At 38.8% G+C, this 23,448-nt stretch overlaps 1 protein-coding gene across 2 annotated transcripts in view; it reads left to right on the plus strand.

Annotated features, from left to right (window-relative positions):
* Positions 1-23,448, plus strand: part of EXOC4 (exocyst complex component 4) — an 803,152-nt gene that overhangs the window by 208,235 nt on the left and 571,469 nt on the right. For both annotated transcript variants that reach the window (XM_070369027.1, XM_070369029.1), the window contains exon 8: positions 16,129-16,274. In XM_070369027.1, the coding sequence (XP_070225128.1) occupies positions 16,129-16,274 (146 nt within the window). The remainder of the gene's footprint in view (positions 1-16,128; positions 16,275-23,448) is intronic.

Raw genomic sequence — 23,448 nt, forward strand, 5'->3', positions numbered from 1 at the left:
TTTCTTTCTTCCTTCTTTGCCCCTTTCTCTTTCTGAAGGGGGGTGATGATAAAGAGTTTGCTTGGTCAGGCTGTTTGTTGAACCTGTGCCCCAGTACTTTTCGTACTGTCTGCCGTGCTGTTCTCACTTCCTTACTGTGACAAGACCCTCTTGCAGGCAATGACAGTCATCTCTGGAGCTTGGAAAAAAGTACAGTGTGATGGCAGAGGAAGATTTGAGAATCATCTGAAATGTAGGTATAACTAAAATGGAAGAGAGCAATAGTAAGAGTAAGGATACTGGACATTCACATACTTAAGACAAATGATGTAGTCAGATTCACTGAAGTGAAAACATTCCAAAAGTTTAGTGATAAATATTAGCAGAATCCTACGTTTAGTGATTGAGAACACTGGCTTCTCATTGTGGTGGCTTCTCTTGTTGAGGTCTATGGTGCGTGGACTTCCATAGTTGAGGCACACGGGCTCCGTAGTTACAGCTCCTGGGCTCTAGGGTGCAGGCTTAGTAGTTGGGGTGCAGGGGCTTAGTTGCTTCGCAGCGTGTGGGATCTTCCTGGGCCAGGGATTATCAAACCAGTGTCTCCTGCATTGGCCTCCAGACTCTGAACCACTGGACCACCAGCGAATTTCTTCCTTAATTATTAATGAGGTTAAATATTTGTGTTTTTTGAGTAGCTGTGTTCCTCTTTAATCAAATGCTAATATCCTTTGCCCTTGTGATACCTATTGGAGTTGCTTTCTTTTTCATATCAAGTTATAGGATCTCTTTATATAATAAATATAATTTATATGGCAAAAAATAAAGATGAGGAACCAAGGTTCTTGGATTCAGAAAGGTAGTATCTTAGTTACCTGGTTCTTGGGATTCATTTAAGAAAAAATAACAAATTTCTGAGCCTCCTCCTCAGATGTAGTAGCATTTGTGAGCCAAGCATTTTCAGTTCAGTTCAGTGGCTCATTCAGTTCAGTGGCTCAGTCGTGTCTGACTCTTTGTGACCCCATGGACTGCAGCATGCCAGGCTTCTCTGTCCATCACCAACTCCTGGAGCTTGCTCAAACTCATATCCATTGAGTCAGTGATCCAATCCAACCATCTCATCCTCTGTTGTCCCCTTCTCCTCCCGCCTTCAATCTTTCCAGCATCAGGGTCTTTTCCAATGAATCAGCTCTTCGCATCAGGTGGCCATCGTAATGGAGTTTCAGCTTTAGCATCAGTCCTTCCAATGAATATTCAGGACTGATTTCCTTTAGGATGGAACCGTTGGATCTCCTTGCAGTCCAAGGGACTCTCAAGAGTCTTCTCCAACACCACAGTTCAAAAGCATCAATTCTTTGGTGCTCAGCTTTCTTTATAGTCCAACCATCACATCCATACATGACTACTGGAAAAACCATAGCTTTGACTAGACAGACCTTTGCCGGCAAAGTGATGTCTTTGCTTTTTAATATGCTGTCTAGGTTGGTCATAGCTTTTCTTCCAAGGAGCAAGTGTCTTTTAATTTCATGACTGCAGTCACCATATGCAGTGATTTTGGAGTCCAAGAAAATAAAGTCTGACACTGTTTCCACTGTTTCCCTATCTATTTTCCATGAAGTGATGGGACCGGATACCATGATCTTAGTTTTCTGAATGTTGAGTTTTAAGCCAACCTTTTCAGTCTCCTGTTTCACTTTCATCAAGAGGCTCTTAGTTCTTCTTCACTTTCTGCCATAAGGGTGGGTGTCATCTGCATATCCGAGGTTATTCATATTTCTCCCAGCAATCTTGACTCTAGCTTGAGCTTAATCCAGCCCGGCATTTCTCATCATGTACTCTGCATATAAGTTAAATAAGCAGGGTAACAGTATACAGCCTTGACATACTCCTTTCCTGATTTGGAACTCACCAGAAACTGGAAAATTCTTAAAGAGATGGGAATACCAGACCACCTTACCTGCCTTGATGTATGCAGGTTAAGAAGCAACAGTTAGAACTGGACATTGAACAACAGACTGCTTCCAAATTGGGAAAGGAGTATGCCAAGCATTTCATGTGTGTTTATTTTATTTCTGTGAAGCAGATTGTTCTGTTACACTTATTTCACAGTTGAGTGAAATACAGTTTAGCAAGGTTAAGTAACTTGCCAGGGTCACATAGCTGGTTAAGTGGCAGGTTTGGTTTTAAGCGCACACTTTCTGTATTTCTGAATTACCCTCTCAATTTATAGTTCTAAGGTGGGGCACATGAATCTTTAAAATAGTTCTTCAAGTGATTCCTATGTATGGATCAGTCTTTCTCTTAATAGAATTTTAGCTTAAACTAAGAAGGAAGAGTGATATGTATTTTGGGGGAGGAGATAAAACACTGTGGTCAGAGTTGAGAATTCAGAATTGGAGATGTTGGAGTATTTCCAAAGAAAGAATGTCAAAGAGTAATACATAGAGGTCATTGAAATTAAGGAGACTGAGAAAGACTGTGTAATGGTAAAAGGAGTTCTTAATATATCATGATGAAACATGTTGAGTGTTAGTGCAGAGTAAGACTGTTATTATCAGTAGCTAACATTTTGTAATGGTGTAAGAAAATCATGGAGCTTGTGTCAACTTTGATGAGAAAAGGGGAGAAAGTGATACAAATATATAGAATGACCCTTAAAATATATTTTAGTGAAATGGGCAGAGAATATTATGAAGCTGTAGCTAGCAGTATGCCTTTGGGCACTGAGACCACATCTGTGCTTTCCCCATCATAGCCTCATTGCCTTCTGTTTTTTTTTTTTTAATGGGTGAGCAATAAATAAAGGGAGAAGGCAATGGCACCCCACTCCAGTACTGTTGCCTGGAAAATCCCATGGATGGAGGAGCCTGGTAGGCTGCAGTCCATGGGGTCGCTAAGAGTAGGACACAACTGAGCGACTTCACTTTCACTTTCCACTGTCATGCATTGGAGAAGGAAATGGCAACCCACTCCAGTGTTCTTGCCTGGAGAATCCCATGGACAGAGAAGCCTGGTAGGCTGCAGTCCATGGAGTCGCACAGAGTCGGACATGACTGAAGTGACTTAGGAGCTTAGCAATAAACAAAAAATCATGAAAATGCTATAGGATCTAAAATGCATAGAGGAAAAACTGACAATTGAAATCAGTGAAAAATTCAACAATTGTAAAGTTGAAGATTTCAATACTCTTTTAAAATAGTGAATCAACTGGACAGAAAACCAATAAAACTTGAACTGTACTATCAAGCACCATGACTTAACATGACATATGGTACCCCTAACTACCACCATCAGAATACAGATTCTTTTATGTACATTGACTATCATGGTAGATCATGGACTATGACGTTCATGTCTCAGTACATTTAAAAGGATTGAAATGACAAAAAGTATGTTCTCCATCCATAACAATTAAATAAACAACAGGAAGAAATTTTGGCACGTCTCAAAATATTTTTAAGTAAAACAACAAAGTTCTAAATACACCGTGGGTGTAAGAAGAAAGACCTAAGATCAACAATCAAAGTTTGTACGCTAAGATCTTGAAAAAGGAGGGGGAAAAATGAAACCCAAAGCAAGCAGAAGGACAAAAATGATAAAGATTAGAGTGAAAAATCAGCAGAAAATTAAAAAAAAAGTAATGATGTTAAAATTGGTTCTTTGAGAAGATCAAAAACTAATAAATCTTTAGACTGATAAATTAAAAAGGGGAGAAGTCTCAAAAAATGATGAAATTAGGAGTGAAAGAGAAGGCATCATTGTAGACTGTATAAAAGTTAAAAAGATTGTGATGAATAACCCGAGTTAGACAACTTAGATGAGCTGGACAAATTCCTAGAAAGAAAGAAGATACTGAAACTAGTTCAGGAAGAAATAGAAAATCTAAACTGTCCTATAGTAAATATAGGCATTCCCCATTTTACAGCAGTTTGCTTAATTGAGCTTTGCAGACATTGCATTTTTTAAAAATTGGAGGTTTGTGCAGTCCTATGTTGAGGAAGTCTGTTGGTGCTATATGTTCAGTAGCATTATTTTAAAATTACAGTATGTACATTTTTTCAGACATAGTGCTATTGTACATGTATAGTGTAAACATACATTTTGCATGCTCTTTGAAACAAAATCATGTGACTTGCTTTATTGCTATATTCACTATATTGGAATGGTCTGGAACTGAACTCACAGTATCTTCAAGTTATGCCTATAAATTAAATAATTAAAAAGATTTCCTGCACATACATACGTATACAAGTATTTTGTCAAGCATTTGAAGAAGAAATAATACCAATTTCTGTTTTGGACAACAGAGATGAGGAAACATTTTTCAGCATATGCTGTGAGTCCATTGTTACCTTGATAAAAATTTGAGATAGCAGAGGAAACTATAGGTCAATGTCCTTTGTGAACGTAGATGCAACAACCTCAAATGAAGTACTAACAAATTGAGTCCTTTAACATATGAACTGTGTTGTGTACCACAGTTAACTGGGATTTATCAGAAAAAAAATCAATGAATGTAATATGCCATAGTCATGGAATAATGGGAAAACCCACGCAATTATCTCAGTAGATACTGGAAAGCACTTGATACCCACTGATGACTGAAAAGACAAAACCAAAACCTTTTAGCAAACTAGTACTAGAAAGGAACTTTCTCAATCTAATAAAAGGCTCTGTAAAAAACCTGTAACATAATAAGGGAAATTTTTGGAATGTTAGAAGTATTTTAAAATGACTGTGGTGATGGTTGCACAACCTATACATTTACCTAAACACTGTTGAACTGTACATGACAATTATGGTGTGTAAATTGTGCCCCAACAATGCTGTTCTAAAAATAAAGGGTAAGACTGGCTGAATGGATACAAAAACAAGACCCCTACATATGTTGTCTACAAGAGACCCACCTCAAAACAGGGGACACATACAGACTGAAAGTGAAGGGCTGGAAAAAGATTTTCCATGCAAATTGGGACCAAAAGAAAGCAGGAGTCACAATACTCGTATCAGATAAATTAGACTTTAAAACAAAGGCTGTGAAAAGAGACAAAGAAGGTCACTACATAATGATCAAAGGATCAATCCAAGAAGAAGATATAACAATTATAAATATATATCCACCCAACATGGGAGCACCGCAGTATGTAAGACAAATGCTAACAAGTATGAACAGAGAAATTAACAATAACACAATAATAGTGGGAGACTTTAATACCCCACTCACACTTATGGATAGATCAACTAAACAGAAAATTAACAAGGAAAAAAAAAAAAAACATGTATCTATAAAGTTCACTAAAGCAAAGCACAGTAAAATGAGGTATGGCAATAAAAGGCGTTAAATTTATCAAATAGAAATAAATAAATAAAGTGCTGAAAAATTACAAAAAAAAAAAAAAAAAAGAAAATCCAGCCTGGCATAGGGTGGTAGTTGGAAGAAGGAACAGTGTTTTTATAGCCTCTTCAAATAATTGTGGATATTCTGCTTTTATGTAACACCAAAACTTGACAAGCAATAGTTTCTTAAAGATTCATTGCAATGTGGAATCTGAAATCAGATGAACTTTTTATATTCTGTTACATTAAAGTACATTAGTGTATCTTGAATTTTGAATGGATCTTTTAATCATGCATGATTTTGTATCAGTTTGCATTGGTCATTTGAAAAATATTGAGTCATTGAGTAATTTGGATCTTTCAAATGTTTACACATTTCAGCATGCATGTGTTCACTACTAATCTCATCAGAAAGTTCTTTCTGTTGGTATATACTTACTGGAATTTCCGAGCCACAGGAAATAAGAATATAAGGCAATGACAACTCGTTTTCCCAAGTACTGTTCCTAATTCATAATGCCACAAACAATTTTATAGGAGAGCTCAATATTTTTTTCCTAGAACTTGATAATTTTGAACACTGGTGTAAAAGAGTATCTTGCTGTGGTCTTGATCTGCCTTTTTCTGATAATGAATTTGAGTAACTTTTCATATTTATTCTTATAAATATGAATATATAAGAATAAAAATTCTCATATATTCAAAAAAAAAAAAGACGCTTACTCCTTGGCAGGAAAGTTATGACCAACCTAGATAGCATATTCAAAAGCAGAGACATCACTTTGCCAACAACAACAAAAATAAATAAATAAAAATAAAGGATAAAATCAGGTTACAAATATTCAAAAATATATGTCCTTCACAGTATCCTTCAGAGAACTCCTAGACAAACACTTAACAGTCCTAATGGAAGTTAATTAGTGTATAAATCAAGGAAATCTCATCAGCATTATTTCCCCTTTCACAATTATGTATTTGAGGGTGCATATGAATATTCATATGCTTCACAAGGGATTATATTCCAAACTAAATTTATTGTTCCTATCAAACTCATTGTTACTGCCTTCCTGATCGTTGTTCATGGAACAATATTTTTTTAGTCCCTTGAATATGCAGTCTTTTTTGCCATTTTAAAACTTGTCTTCTTTCCTTCTAGAGTAGCTGGTTAAATTTTTTTCATATTTTTTCTAGACATCAACTCAGAAATGTATGCCTAATTGTAAAATCTCATTGCCACTACTTTAGCTTAAAATCCTTTTTATTTTTTAAAATTCATCTTGGTAGGTTTTTTTCCTTGTCCCCTCCTTTTATCTTATTTCCTTAATCATTCATTTTTCCCCTGCAAATCCCATTGCCTTCTAATCTATTATTGTATATGCTAGCAGATTAATTTACTTAGAGTATATCCATCAACATTTTATTTACCCGTTGAAAGCTTTTTCCTGCCTCCTCATTCTGTACTTGACTTCAATACTGGGGTTACAGACCCTGAGAAGTTTGTGAATTTACCACCTTTCCAGGCTCATCTCTCAGGCTTCATTTTTATGTTACCTGAACTATTTTGTAGTTAACTGAAGACACCTGAAATTTCCTTTTCTTTCTGCCTTATTTTTTGCTTTTTATACATTATAAGATTATATTTTTGTCCTATACTGCCGTGATCTTGAAACTCTTTATTGTCCTTTGCATGCTCAATCGCTTCAGTCATGTCCGACTCTTTGCAGCCCTATAGGCTGTGGCCCACCAGGCTCCGCTTGTCCATGGGATTCTTCCAGACAAGAATACTGGAGTGGGATGCCTTGCCCTCCTCCTGGGAATCCTTCCGACCCAGAAATCAAACCCGTGTCTCCTGTGTCTGCATTGCAGGCGGATTCTTTACCCACTGAACCACCTGGATGGGAGCAATCTTATCCTTCTATAAATGCTCACAACAATTTCTTTGACCCAATGCTTTCTACTTTCTCTCTTGTGTTGTAGTCATTCTTGTGTCTGTATGACTAGATAAGCACATTGAGGGAAGGATTGATTGATTTGGCTTGATTTGACTTTTAATTCCCTTAAAGTTTTAATTTATATGTAGTAAAATTCACTTGTTTTGATATTAGGATTTTTTTTTTTTCAGTCTTGATTTCATATCCAGGACAATATGTTGCATATTTTACATATTAAGTAAATATGTTTAAAGTAAATGAAACCTTTCTTTTAAAATTGGGATTTCTTTGTTAAAAACTCTTCTTTTGAGGGGACTGAGGAGCTAAATGTCTCTTTGAGACTTACCAGGAATTTGACAGAGGACCGGAAAGTACTTGTGTAACTCTTGGAATTTTTTGGTTTCTTTTACTTTGAACACTAAGGAACTGTTCACAAGACCATATACATAGTAGTCTTAATGATACAATTGCCACTGATAATGAGTATAGTTAAGCAGGCAGCCTTTTATTTGCAGAATGACTGGTTTTCTTATGGCAGAATATTTTAGTCTTTATATAATAGGGAAATAAGACTGCTATTTTCAAAAGATAACTTTTTCTGTTTTTCTTTGTTACAAATATTTTACTCATTAGCAACCTTATGGGGGAAACCTGATAGTTTTTAGTAATTGTAAATAGTGGTCCTCATTTTTTAAACTGTCATTACATTGTTTCAGTCTTACTGTTTAGTGTGTCTGGAATCAAGGTGACAGTCTGAGGGGTGTACTACTCTGATTTTGCTCCTCCTCTTCCTCCGGATTTCTCAAATTCTGGACATCCTGGTCTCCCTTTACCTAGGCCTTGTGTCCACCATCCAGAGAGCCTGGAGTTTCTGCGTGGCTTCTACTCTTACTCCGTGGTCCCTGGAAGGGTTCTCTGGGGAAAAGCCGAGAGAGCTCACCTAGTGTGCTTCCTTTCTTCCAGGGGTCATAACCAAAGGTACTGCCTAATTTGGTTCCTCTCCAGGGTCTTCAACTTCTGTTTTTTTTAAATGTTTGTTTTTTTTTTTTTTTTTTCAGCTTTTATAATTATTATCAGTATGAGGGTTAATCCATTGAAAGTCACTTTGCTGTTCCTAGAACAGAAACTCCTGGGCATCTGTATTTTAAAAGAGCAGATTATTAAAAACTGCAGTATTTATTATAGGCATATACAAGGTACCACATAAGGAAGTTGAGCCTTAGTTCATAGTGGGAGCTCAAGGTGATTTTTTTTTTTCTTTCACCTTAGTACTGCTGCTGTCATGCAGTAATCTAATTCTCAGATTCATGGTCGGGAGGGGGCTGGTAGGGGACACAAATACAGTATGGCTTTGACATAAATCATTGAACATATGAAGGTTGTAATCCGGAGAATCGCTCTCCTAGTTGCAGAGGTTGAAATCTGTGCAAACCACTACTACTACTACTGTTTTCATAAGATACAGTGTTTTACAAAAATTGTATTTGTGATATTAATGTTGCTAGATGCATATTAGTATATTATTAGTATATATTCATTTATACATAGAATATATACATAGAATATATTCTGTATACATAGAATATACACATAGATGCATATTAGTGTATATTCATTTATCCAGAGATAGCTTAGTGAAGAAACATAGACTCATTCAGATTATCATAAGGAAATAAGGAAAACATACTGAAGACTGTAAGGATATATTGCGGGACCCAAGGGTAGAAAGTCTAAGACCTTATCAGATCAGTTTGAGACCTTTGCACTGTGGAAAACTTAGTTTGCAAACTGTGAATCTCTCTCCTGTGAGTCTTCTCTTTCTCTCTGGCCCTCTGGTTCATTCTTTATTCTTTCTGTGCAGATGGGCTTTCTGTGATTTTTCATCCACATGGTGAAAGATGATTGCCCCAGGGTATTTACATCTCCTCACGTTCACCAGCACAGACTGTGTCCCACTAACACAGAGAAATCTGACTAGCTGATTGAGGGTTGGCTGTTTGCCTGGCAAAGTAGGCTCTGACATAGAGACATCCCAGGGTACAGGCCTGGCTCCTCCCAAGTCCATTAATGGTTGGGAAACAGTCCTTATGTGAGGCGAGCATTTTGTAAGCTGAAAGACACTAAAAAGGATCAGTATCTAGAAGGATCTCGATGTTTCACAAAGTAGCTAGTTGGGTAAATGGAGAAGCTGATAACAGGAGATGTGTTAATTCTAAGTCTGTAAATCTCGCATTTATTTAAAAACAAAATTCTCCATGTATAACCACAAGCAGCCATAGTTAATATGTTAAATAAAGAGGACTGTATAGTAAATGAGGGATTCGTTCAGAATGATGTTTTCAATGTTAGAGCATGTTATAATTCTCAACATCTTGGCCCTGCTTTATATATCATGGAATTTCTGACTAGCATCTTAGCAACTGCTAATCAGTATTCTAGCAGAAGAGATGCTTGACCATCCGAGTTTGTATGCTCTGCTAAAGCATTATATTTCTTTGCTTCTACCACAGAACCATCTAACATACCAGATACTCAGTAAATACATTTGAATCATGATATCACTGGTATATATAGATTTTTCAGGTACTTTTCAATTATATTTTCTTATTTCTTGTCTTCAGTTATTATTAAGTTGAACAGAAAGGTGGGGTTTTTCCATAATACCATATAGGAAAACCCCAAACAAACATTTTGGCCAACTCAATACAAATGAACACCTTTTAAGTTAAACTTAAAGCACAGATATTAATTATGCCTTTTAATTTTTTGAACTCTTGATCAAGAAGAAATAGTACTTCCTGGTACTTACAAAGAGAAAAGAGATGCATGTCTGAAATAAGAAGGAATGTAAAGCCAAGAAGAATTATCTTCTGCAGATTTTCTGTGGGCAGAATGTATTTGATACTATATGAATGCTCTTTGACCCCGGAATTCCAATCTTGGGTGATTTTCCCTAGGCAAAAGACAAGCTGTATGGCTTATTTCTTTTCATAAAAATGGAAATTTGAACTCATCCGTGAGCACTTAGGAAATTTATGTACAATTTCGAAGATGCAGTGTGTTATCCACAATGATGTAAAATCACCAAGAAATGATATGGTTATATTTTAATACCAAGCATCTGGTGTTTGTGTCAAGACTCTGTAGTAGAAGATTTAACCTAATTCAGACACATTTCAGGCATCTTAGAGTAGGGGCTATTTGTTCTTTGAGATATTAAAAAATATTACACCTTTGCCAATTTGAGTGTCAACATAAAACTTTACCTGTTTTAAAGCAGTATTTTTCAGCTGGTGGTGAATGTTATTAGGAAAAAGAGGGAAACACAACGAAGGAAGCAGACACCACAAAGCCTGTGGTTAAAATCGCACCTCTCCCTTTGTTACTTTATTCACAGTGTACGTTTTTATACTCTGGACTCATTTATAGGTCTCTTTCTGCTTTGGAGACTATCACTAATTTGCATCTAACAACATATATACATCAAGGCTGGAGAAGGCAATGGCACCCCACTCCAGTATTCTTGCCTGGAAAATCCCATGGACAGAGGAGCCTGGTGGGCTGCAGTCCATGGGGTCACTGAGAGTCGGATATGACTGAGCGACTTCACTTTCACTTTTCTCTTTCATGCACTGGAGAAGGAAATGGCAACCCACTCCAGTATTCTTGCCTGGAGAATCCCAGGGACGGCGGAGCCTGGTGGGCTGCTGTCTCTGGGGTCGCACAGAGTTGTACATGACTGAAGCGACTTAGCATAGCATAGCATAGCGTACATCAAGGCTTCTCATCACTTGCTTTTCAAAAAATTCATTGGTTCCCTGTATTTTTTGATTCACTGGTATGTTGCATGGCTCTGTGGTAGAAGTAAAGAAATATAATGCTTTAAGGAACATAAAAGTTCCTCCTATTTATTAATGGTGAGACATCTTTTCATTAGACAATAGCTAATAGTATTGGGCAGTTTTGGATGAATACTTATTTACTGATATGTAAAGTGGGTACTTTACATACACATTTACACAACATTCAGAAAACGAAGATCATGGCATCTGGTCCCATCACTTCATGGGAAATAGATGGGGAAACAGTGGAAACAATGTCAGACTTTATTTTTCTGGGCTCCAAAATCACTGCAGATGGTGACTGCAGCCATGAAATTAAAAGACGCTTACTCCTTGGAAGGAAAGTTATGACCAACCTAGATAGCATATTGAAAAGCAGAGACATTACTTTGCCAACAAAGATTCGTCTAGTCAAGGCTATGGTTTTTCCTGTGGTCATGTATGGATGTGAGAGTTGGACTGTGAAGAAAGCTGAATGCCGAAGAATTGATGCTTTTGAACTGTGGTGTTGGAAAAGACTCTTGAAAGTCCCTTGAACTGCAAGGAAATCCAACCAGTCCATTCTGAAGGAGATCAGCCCTGGGATTTCTTTGGAAGGAATGATGCTAAAGCTGAAACTGCAGTACTTTGGCCACCTCATGCGAAGAGTTGACTCATTGGAAAAGACTCTGATGCTGGGAGGGATTGGGGGCAGGAGGAGAAGGGGATGACAGAGGATGAGATGGCTGGATGGCATCACTGACTCTATGGATGTGAGTCTGAGTGAACTCCGGGAGTTGGTGATGGACAGGGAGGCCTGGCATGCTGCAATTCATGGGTTCGCAAAGAGTTGGACACGACTGAGCGACTGATCTGATCTGAAAGTGGGTACTTGAGGAGCTCAGAAAAGGAGACAGCTCATTTCCAGTGGCCTGGGAAAGGAGTTGTTGAAGAGAAAATATTGGAACTGTTTTTTGGAAGGGTCTGTTAGGAGAGAGGGTAGTCTAGGATAGACATTCCAGAAATGAGAAGGCCCAGGCATATACAGGGGAAAGTTAAGTGTGTGATCTTGATTGGAGTGCTGGTTTCATCTTAAGGAGAATAAGATATGATTGGAATATTGAGGTCAGATTGTTGTAAATGATGAGATTAAGAGTCTTGTGATGGTAGCAGCAACTGTGTTTGTTTTTTATTTTTTTTCTGTATGATTTTTATTGGAGTCGAGTTGATATTGTATAAGTTTCAGGTATACAGCAAAGTGAATCAGTTATACATATATACATCAGCTCTTTTTTAGATTTTTTTTTCCCAGGTAGGCCATTACAGAGTACCTAGCAGAGTTCCTGTGCTATACAGTAGGTTCTTCTTAGTTGCCTATTTTATGTGGGCTTCTCTGGTGTCTCAGATGGTAAAAGAATTCACCTGCAATGCAGGAGACCCGGGTTTGATCCCTGGGTCAGAACCATCCCCCGGAAAAAGGAATGGCAACCCACTCCAGTATTCTTGCCTGGCGAATCCCATGGACAGAGGAGCCTGGTGGGGTGCAGTCCAGGGGTCGCACAGAGTCAGACACAACTGAGTGACTAACACTTTCACTTTTTTCTTTTTTTCAGTGTGTATATGTCAGTCCTAATTGCCTTTTGCCCCCTGGTAACTGTGCGTGTTTGTTTTCTACATCTGTAACTCTATTTCTCTTTTGTAGATAAAGTCACTTTTACACTTTTTTGGAGCAACTTTTTTTTTAAGGAAGATCACTCTATTGAAGGTGTAGGAGGATTGGAAGAATAAGAGATGGGAGACAGAAAACTCAATGAGGAAAACTGCATGAGTTGAACTAACGTGGTGACTGTCAGAATGGACCAGAAGGGGCAACCTCATTGAGTTGAGAAAGAGAGATTAATGAATTTGGGCACTAACTCCTTTGTGAATACAAAGGATAAGGGAATGTATTAAGGATTGTTCTGAAGTTTTAAACCTGGAGATCAGTGACAGTAAGAAAATACTAAACAGAAAGTTGAAAGAAGAAATTACTAATTTTTATGGGAAGATGATTTAGGTTTCAGAATTTAGGATTGATTTTATGTGAAATAAGTGAATAGGTCAGGCATGAAGTCACAGATGTAGGATTGAAGCTTGGGAGAGAAATGAGGGATAAAGACCACATTATGGTAGGGGACATAATATATGTGGAGACTGCTTTTTAAAGTTTAGAACCAAAAGACAGGAAAAAAGATAATAGATTGTGAGAACCAAAGGAAGATATTTGTCACCAGAAAAATGTATTAGAAATAGTATATTTGTATAGATAGAAAGGGAGAAGCTGGTGAATAGAAAGACTAAGAATCCTGAGCTCTAATAATTAAGGGGATGTGGAGAAAAAGAACAATGATCATAAAATACCTGGATTTTAAGGATGCTGCTTAGTTATGTCCTGGTCAGTCAATATTTTATTATAAAAGGACAGTCATTGATTTATAGGACAATAATTACTTCAGAAGAATTACTTTGGTATAGTGTGGCTTTGGTAGAAACATAATTCTGTCATATTGGTGTAATGACCAACACTTAAGTGAAACCAGGGTATTTGTAGACATCATTCTGTGTTGAAATTTGAAAGATGTCAACAAGTTGAAATTCTTCTCTGATTTACTGACCTTCTTTTGATCACAGATTCCTGCAAACTTTATTAACATCAGTGCTAAATCTGCAAAATAATTGAGTCCCTCACTGGAATTGTTACTAGAGACCCAATTCAATTCTCTCTCTGACTGTTGTGCAATTTGGGTGATATATTAACAGAGATAGTACTTGTCATTATATTACTTCCTCAGCATACTGAGTAATACTCCAGGGACCTCATAAAGAAAAAAAACAAAACATTGACCAATCTCTTAACATGTTTCATTGTTTCCCAGTGAACTCTTTATTGTACAGAAAATCAAATGAAGTACATTTATTGTACAGAGGATGAAATAAAAGAAGCCCACAGGGGCTTCCCTGATGGCTTCAGTGGTAAAGAATCTGCCTGCCAGTGCAGGAAATGCAGGTTTGATCCTTGTGTCGGGAAGATCCCCTGGAGAAGGAAATGGCAACCCACTTCAGTATTCTTGCTGGGAAATCCCATGAGCCTGGTGGGCTACAGTCCATGGGTCTCAAAAATGTCAGAGACAACTTGGTGACTGAACAGCAACAACAAAAATCCATTCACTGACAGCTGCAATCCGTCTCAGTGATAGATTTTGTGCAGTTAGTGAGAGTGGACTGTCATGGGGAAGAAAACAGACTGGTGTGAACTAAACCTGAGTTGAAATCCTGACCTGTTACACTGTAAATATAAGACCTCAGGCTAGTTTCTACTTCCCTCCTTTTTTCCCTCTCCTTTTCTTTTGAGGTTTTTAAAGAGCATTTTAAAGCTCATAGTAAATTGTTGGGGAACATACAGAAAGTGAAAGTGAAAGTTGCTCAATTATGTCCGACTCTTTGCAACCTCATGGGCAATACAGTCCATGGAATTCTCCAGGCCAGAATACTGGAGTGGGTAGCCTATCCCTTCTGCAGGGGATCTTCCCAACCCAGGGATCAAACCCAGGTCTCCCGCATTGCAGGCAGATTCTTTACCAGCTGAGCCACAAGGGAAGCCCAAGAATACTGGAGTGGGTAGCCTATCCCTTCTTCAGAGAATCTGCCCAACCCAGGAATTGAACCGGGATCTCCTGCATTGCAGGCGGATTCTTTACCAACTGAGCTATCAGGGAAGCCGGAGCGTACAGAAATTTCCTGTTAACTCCTGCTCCTCTACACCCATATGGGCTAGTTTTTTTAACACCACTAATTCTCAGTTTCCTCATCTCTAAATTAAAATTAGTAACACGTCATAGATTTGAGGATTGAGTAAGATCATGTTTCCAAAATGCCTGATATGTGATAAGTACTCAATAAGGTGTATGTGATCATAATAGAGACATGATTGGCTTTAAAATTTACTTGGAGCAGTATAGTCACAGATGCTTCATAAATGTTTTTTGATGATAATGCTTAATATGGTTCTCACACTTTGAATGAATGAATACACACACACACACACACACACACCCACCCACCCATATGCAGGGATACTAGTGATATGGGATTTCAGTTCCGTCATGGATAGAATTGTTTGCCAACATGTACTGTTATACCACTTGGTTATCGTGAGATTGTAAATGTGGCAAGTGATTATAGAAGTGAGTTGATAGACTTTAGTCCCAGGTTAGATATTCTTAGGAACCGTGGTGATTTCTTTTCCAGATCTGCTGTTTTCTTTCTGAACAGTGGGGACTTTTTACTATACTTGTCTTAAAGATAGTACAACTGATTCTAGCCCAGGCCTCCGAACCCTTGAGGCTCTGAAGTGGATTCATTTTTATAAGCAGGACCTGATGGCAGTAGTGATTAAAAAAAAAAAAAAAAAACCCTGTTGCTTTTGTTGCTTTGAAGCTCTGAAGATGAGTAGTGGCCCTCAAGATTATTTGCGGGTCAAGACCACTTAGTCCACTGTGGCCTCCGCTGGCCTGCTTGGCAGGTGTTTTAGGTTGCTGGTCCATTTCCTTGTCTATGTTCTGAGAACTGACCTCCCTGATAAGATTTTGTTCTTTAAATGAAGTAACACATCTAAATGGATTAGCCCCTTGCCTGCAACGTAGTAAGCGCTCAGTAAACATTACGGCATTACTGCTGATGCTACTATAATTTGGAATAATGAGGCTTAAATTATGACCGCAGGAGTATATTGCTTGACTCACCCAACTTCATGCCTGACACATAGTAGACCCTCAATAAAAACTTCCCATTTACCCCCACGTGCAAATGCCCACTATACCCTGTTCTCAGTTTTAGGCACAGGTAGCAAATCCATGACTTTTGGAACATAATGAATCTTTCCTTAGGTCTACTACTAGAAATAATGAATAGCTAGGTTAATACCCTTCTTAGTCAAGGAGGTTTTAGAATTAGGTCTTCATGGTTTTAAAACTGCATATCGTAAAGGTGCATGTTAATTTTAAGCTGTTTATTTGCTTGTACAGATGCTGTTGACTGAGTACTTGGATATGAAAAATACACGTACAGCCTCTGAACCATCAGCGCAGCTCAGTTATGCCAGCAGTGGACGCGACTGTGCAGCCTTTTTTGCCAAGAAGAAACCTCAAAGGCCAAAAAATTCTCTTTTCAAGTAAGTATCTCCCTGCTGGTAAGATAGATGTTCAGATGTGTTAGATCCAAGTTGAATGGTTTTCTACTTTATTAACAGTCATTATTTCATGCAGTTAAAGTTGCTTTGAAAGAATTATGGTAGCAATATATATTCCTCTTATATACTAAATATATATATTCAATTTTGTGTACTTTCGTCTTCTGTAAGAGGAGTGGCTATTTTGGACTATGGTTGCTGGACTATCTAAAACTTTTAATAATTTCTAGAATTCATTTCTGGGTATTTTTATATAAAATGAGAAATTCCCCTCTTGTTTCTGGGGAATTTTATATGGAATGAAAGGAAATGAAGTATTTTAGCCTTTGCAAAGGCCCCAAGTGCCAAGAAACAACCTTTGTTAATAAAGTCATAAAGCTAGCTAAGTAGTATTGGGTTTTACTTGAATTAATAAAAGAATAATGTGGACATTCTTTTTTCCTTATTATGACCAACTACCCTCCTCAGCAGGTCATAAGTTAGTGTCACTTGGTAACAGCTAATAGTTAATATAATTATTAACATTAATAGTAATAACAGTAACAGCTACCATTGCTCAGTGCTTACTATGTACCAGGCACTGTGATAAATGGGTTTCTCAGGAGAGTCTCAATTAATCATAATTTAATTCAGATTATATCAGATTTGGGCAGCAAGAGTAGTGGTTAATACTTCTGAGTCCTTACTAAGTGCTAGCCAAGGCATAAAGCTATTTTCAAGGATTATCTCATTTACTCATTCATATAAAAATCTTATGGGTGTGGGTACTATTTTTCATGCTCTTTTACACATGAAAAAAAAGTTGAGGCACTGACTCCTTCAGTTCAGTTCAGTCGCTCAGTTGTGTCCAACTCTTTGTGACCCCATAAATCGCAGCACACCAGGCCTCCCTGTCCATCACCAACTCCCAGAGTTCACCCAAACTCATGTGCATCGAGTTGGTGATGCCATCCAGCCATCTCATCCTCTGTCGTCCCCTTCTCCTCCTGCCCCCAGTTCCTCCCAGCATCAGGGTCTTTTCCAATGAGTCAGCTCTTCACATGAGGTGGCCTAAGTATTGGAGTTTCAGCCTCAGCATCAGTCCTTCCAATGAACACCCAGGACTGGTCTCCTTTAGGATGGACTGGTTGGATCTTCTTGCAGTCCAAGGGACTCTCAAGAGTCTTCTCCAACACCACAGTTCAAAAGTATCAATTTTTCGGCGCTCAGCTTTCTTCACAGTCCAACTCTCACATCCATACATGACCACTGGAAAAACCATAGCCTTGACTAGACGGACCTTTGTTGGCAAATGTCTCTGCTTTTCAGTATGCTATCTAGGTTGGTCATAACTTTGCTTCCAAGGAGTAAGCGTGTTTTAATTTCATGGCTTAGACACATACAATTTAGTAAAGAAGACCGACAAGTAAATACTTGGTGATAGTACCATGAGTGCATGGTATTGGTGGAGGCCATGAAGGGACTCCCAATCAAAATCAGCTCTTAAGCTTCTCAGGAGACAACTTACACCATCCTGGGAGCGAAGCCAGCCCTTCCCCTGAATTAACAGTGCTGTGGGAAACAAAGCCTACCAAACACTACTGGTATGGTGTGGTTCATTCTCATGGTCAATGACTTTCTCTGCTCAGCCCTAGTCAGAGGGGATTATTGAACAACATACATGGTAAAGAAAAAGCTCATTGGAAACTGAAGTCTATCAAAATTACACATGATCTAAATGCAGTGTGGTATCCTGGAACAGGAAAAGATTATTAGTGGAAAATTTTTGTGAGATTCAAATGAAGTGTGTAGTTCAATATCATACCCATGTTAATTTATTAGATGCAACAAAATGTTCTGCAATTATGTAAGACATTAACATTAGGGAGGGTTTGGGGTGAAAGGTATACAGCAGCTCTTTGTACCGTTTTGTATCTTTTCTATAAACTTGATTCCAAAATTCAGTTTTTTTTTTTAAAATTTAAAACTTGACACATAAGAGGTTAAGTTCTTTAAGTTAAGTTACATAAGGTCACATAACTAGCAAGTGGTAGAAACAGGATTTAAATCTTGGCTAACCTATGTTCTTGTGAGGATTAATAGATATTTAAAAGATCATATCTGAGCATGTAAAGTGAGTACAGAAATACATCCCAATGTTGTGAATTCCTACTTTTTAAATATTTGGAAGTCCAGTATCCTCTATTGATTCACTTTTGAGATTTGTTTTCTATCAGGTATTCATAGAGTTCTTAATCATTAAGGAAGGTTTCAACAGTTCATTTATTTTGGAGTCTTGAGGAGAGCAGATTTCCTGTGCCCAGACTGTAGTAAAATCCACTCTGTTTATTGAATTTGTTCTTTAAAAACAAACAAACAAAAAAAAACAGTTTTATTCACAGGTTGTTTGCAGTAGGAGTTAAAATGCTTTAGTCTGCAAGTAACATAGGACCCCAAGTGAATAGGTTAACTTGTAAGAAGGTTATTACCTCACACGTAAGTGTGACTGTAGAGGATTCCTCAATTCACCAATACAGTGTCATCAAGGACTCGGTCCTTTCCTTTTCTCTTTGCATTCAGTCCCACTCCAGTAAAAATGGTGGTGTCAAGGAAACTGTGTGATTCATCCCACAAATCTTTTTCTTTTTAAATTAATAGGCTTAATTTTTTATAGCCATTTTAGATTTGCAGAAAAATTGATTTCCCTTATGTACAGAGATTTTCCTTATGTTCCTCTGCTCCACAGTTTCTCCTCTGATTAACATCTTGCTTAGGCGTGGCACATTAGTTACACTGAGGAACCAACATTGATACATCATTATTAAAGTTCTTTGTTATATTAGCATTCACTCTCTGTGTTATATAGTTGCACTGGTTTGGAGAAATACATGATGTCATGTGTCTACCATTATCCTATCTAACAGAGTAACTTCACTGTCCTAAATATCCTGTTTTTCACTTACTCATTCCTCCTCCTTTTCCTTACTGCCGAACCCCTAGAAATGAATGATCTTTTTTTGTTTTTAAACTGTCTCTGTAGTTTGCTCTTTCTAGAAGGTCTTAAAGACAATACCCAGTCTTTTCAGAGTGGCTTCTTTCACATGTAATGTTCATCCGTGTCTTTTTGTGGCATCTTTTGTGTTGCTAAATAATACTAGTTTTGTGACCGTACCACAGTTTTCCCTTTCAGTCATTGAGAGACATCTTGGTTGCTTCCAGCTTCTGGCAGTCATGGATAAAGTTGTGATACAGATTCGTGTGCAGGGTTTAGTGTCAGTGTCCGTATTTGACTCATTTGGGTAAACGCCCCGGAGCGTGATTGCTGGATCACATGGTAGGACTGTGTTTTAACTTTTTAAGACGCCATGGAACTGCCTTCTGAAATGGCTTTAGCATTTCAAATCCTTTTTAATTCATGAGTAGTGGTTAGTCATCCATTTGTTCATGTTTTCTGCCAGGGGCAAAGCCCCTCTGCAAGCCCATTCCTGAACCAGTCACTGGCAAGGGGAAGGAGACCATGGTGACTGTCTTTAAAGCAGTCAGAGTTTATCTTTGGTAAGAGGTCTCCAGCTGGAGAGGGGGCCCCTTCCCCTGAGCTTCCTGCTGAGTGAAGAGGGACGGAGGACACAGATGCCCAGATAAAATTAAGGCTGTGCCAGCAAGCAAGATATCATGGGAGAAAGGTGGTTGATGGAGGCAGCTAAGACTGCCTCAGGTGCTGCCTAAGGCCTACTGTGGCTGCTGCTGCTGCTAAATCACTTCAGTTGTGTCCGACTCTGTGTGACCCCACAGACAGCAGCCCACCAGGCTCCCCCGTCCCTGGGATTCTCCAGGCAAGAACACTGGAGTGGGTTGCCATTTCCTTCTCCAATGCATGAAAGTGAAAAGTGAAAGTAAAGTCGCCCAGTCGTGTCCGACCCTTAGTGATCCCATGGACTGCAACCTACCAGGCTCCTCCGTCCATGGGATTTTCCAGGCGAGAGTACTGGAGTGGGCTGCCATTGCCTTCTCCTGTTAGGCCTTTTCTTTCCTCCCTCCCCTGCCTTCCTTCCTCCAACCCTCCTCATCCTCCTCTTCCCTCCTGAAGCTCAGCTGACCATTTTCACTCTATGCATATTGCCAAAAGCAAGGTGTTTAGATTTCATACTGTCACCCCTCACCCCTAACTGTGAACATCAGACCACATAAGCATTTTTAGACACTTAACCAATCTTGAAATTGTGGTTTTGGAAAACATAAGTTATTGGAAGTGAGTAAATGAACTTAAATCATTACACGTTTGTTATTATTGCATAATAATAGAATGAAGGGAAGGAGCCAAAGCAAAAACAATACCCAGTTGTGGATGTGACTGGTGATAAAAGCAAGGTCCGATGCTGTAAAGGGTAATGTTGCATAGGAACCTGGAATGTCAGGTCCATGAATCAAGGCAAATTGGAAGTGGTCAAACAGGAAATGGCAAGAGTGATCGTCGACATTTTAGGAATCAGCAAACTAAAAAGGACTGGGATGGGTGAATTTAACTTGGATGACCATGATATCTATACTGTGGGCAGGAATCCCTTAGAAGAAATGGAATAGCCATCATGGTCAACAAAATAGTCTAAAATGCAGTACTTGGATGCAATCCCAAAAATTACAGATCTCTGTTCGTTTCCAAGGCAAACCATTCAATATCACAGTAATCCAAGTCTGTGCCCCAACCAGTAATGCTGAAGAAGCTGAAGTTGAACGGTTCTATGAAGACCTACAAGACCTTTTAGAACTAACACCCAAAAAAGATGTCCTTTTCATTCATTATAGGGGACTGGAATGCAATAGTAGGAAGTCAAGAAATACCTGGAGTAACAGGCAAATTTGGCCTTGGAATACGGAATGAAGCAGGGCAAAGACTAGTAGAGTTTTGCCAAGAGGACGCACTTATCATAACAAACACCCTCTTCCAACAACACAAGAGAAGACTCTACACATGGACATCACCAGATGGTCAACACCGAAATCAGATTGATTATAGTCTTTGTAGCCAAAGATGGAGAAGCTCTATACAGTCAGCAAAAACAAGACTGGGAGCTGACTGTGGCTCAGACCATGAACTTTTTATTGCCAAATTCAGACTTAAATTGAAGAAAGTAGGGAAAACCACTAGACCATTCAGGTATGACCTAAATCAAATCCCTTATGATTATACAGTGGAAGTGAGAAATAGATTTAAGGGCCTAGATCTGATAGACAGAGTGCCTGATGAACTATGGACTGAGGTTCATGACATTGTACAGGAGACAGGGATCAAGACCATCCCCAAGGAAAAGAAATGCAAAAAAGCAAAATGGCTGTCTGAGGAGGCCTTACAAATAGCTGTGAAAAGAAGAGACGCAAAAAGCAAAGGAGAAAAGGAAAGATATAAGCATCTGAATGCAGAGTTCCAAAGAATAGCAAGGAGAGATAAGAAAGCCTCCCTCAGTGATCAATGCAAAGAAATAGAGGAAAACAACAGAATGGGAAAGACTACAGATCTCTTCAAGAAAATTAATGATACAAAGGAAACATTTCATGCAAAGATGGGCTCAATAAAAGACAGAAATGGTATGGACCTAACAGAAGCAAAAGATATTAAGAAGAGGTGGCAAGAATACACAGAAGATGTGCACCAAAAAGATCTTCACGACCCAGATAATCATGATGGTGTGATCACTGACCTAGAGCCAGGCATCCTGGAATGTGAAGTCAAGTGGGCCTTAGAAAGCATCACTATGAACAAAGCTAGTGGAGGTGATAGAATTCCAGTGAGCTATTTGAAATCCTGAAAGATGATGCTGTGAAAGTGCTGCACTCAATATGCCAGCAAATTTGGAAAACTCAGCAGTGGCCACAGGACTGGAAAAGGTCAGTTTTCATTCCAATCCCAAAGAAAGGCAATGCCAAGAATGCTCAAACTACCACACAGTTGCACTCATCTCACACGCTAGTAAAGTAATCCTCAACATTCTCCAAGCCAGGCTTCAGCAATATGTGAACTGTGAACTTCCTGATGTTCAAGCTGGTTTTAGCAAAGGCAGAGGAACCAGAGATCAAATTGCCAACATCTGATACGGCTTCTGCTGCTAAGTCACTTCAGTCATGTCCGACTCTTTGTGACCCCGAAGACGGCAGCCAGCAGGCTCCCCCGTCCCTGGGATTCTCCAGGCAAAAACACTGGAGTGGGTTGCCATTTCCTTCTCCAATGCATGAAAGTGAAAAGTGAAAGTGAAGTTGCTCAGTTGTGTCTGACCCTCAGTGACCCATGGACTGCAGCCCACCAGGCTCCTCCGTCCATGGGATTTTCCAGGCAGGAGTACTGGAGTGGGGTGCCATTGCCTCCTCTGGCCAACATCCGCTAGATCATGCAAAAAGGAAGAGAATTCCAAAAAAACATCTACTTCTGCTTTATTGACTATGCCAAAGCCTTTGACTGTGTGGATCACAATAAACTGTGGAAAATTCTGAAAGAGATGGGCATACCAGACCACCTGACCTGCCTCTTGAGAAACCTGTATGCAGGTCAGGAAGCAATAGTTAGAACTGGACATGGAACAGACTGGTTCCAAATAGGAAAAGGAGTATGTCAAGGCTATCTATTGCCACTCTGCTTATTTAACTTATATGCAGAATACATCATGAGAAATGCTGGGCTGGAAGAAGCACAAGCTGGAATCAAAATTGCTGGGAGAAATATCAATCACGTCAGATATGCAGATGACACCACCCTTATGGCAGAAAGTGAAGAGGAACTAAAAAGCCTCTTGATGAAAGTGAAGGAGGAGACTGAAAAAGTTGGCTTAAAGCTCAACATTCAGAAAACTAAGATCATGGCATCTGGTCCCATCAGTTCATGGGAAATAGATGGGGAAACAGTGGGAACAGTGTCAGACTTTATTTTTCTGGGCTCCAAAATCACTGCAGATGGTGATTGCAGACATGAAATTAAAAGACACTTACTCTTTGGAAGGAAAGTTATGACCAACCTAGATAGCATATTAAAAAACAGAGATATTACTTTGCCAACAAAGGTCCGTCTAGTCAAGGCTATGGTTTTTCCTGTGGTCATGTATGGATGTAAGAGTTGGACTGTGAAGAAAGCTGAACACTGAAGTATTGATGCTTTTGAACTGTGGTGTTGGAGAAGACTCTTGAGAGTCCC

Source organism: Bos mutus, chromosome 4, assembly GCF_027580195.1.
Source record: "Bos mutus isolate GX-2022 chromosome 4, NWIPB_WYAK_1.1, whole genome shotgun sequence".
NCBI classification, from domain to species: Eukaryota; Metazoa; Chordata; class Mammalia; order Artiodactyla; family Bovidae; genus Bos; species Bos mutus.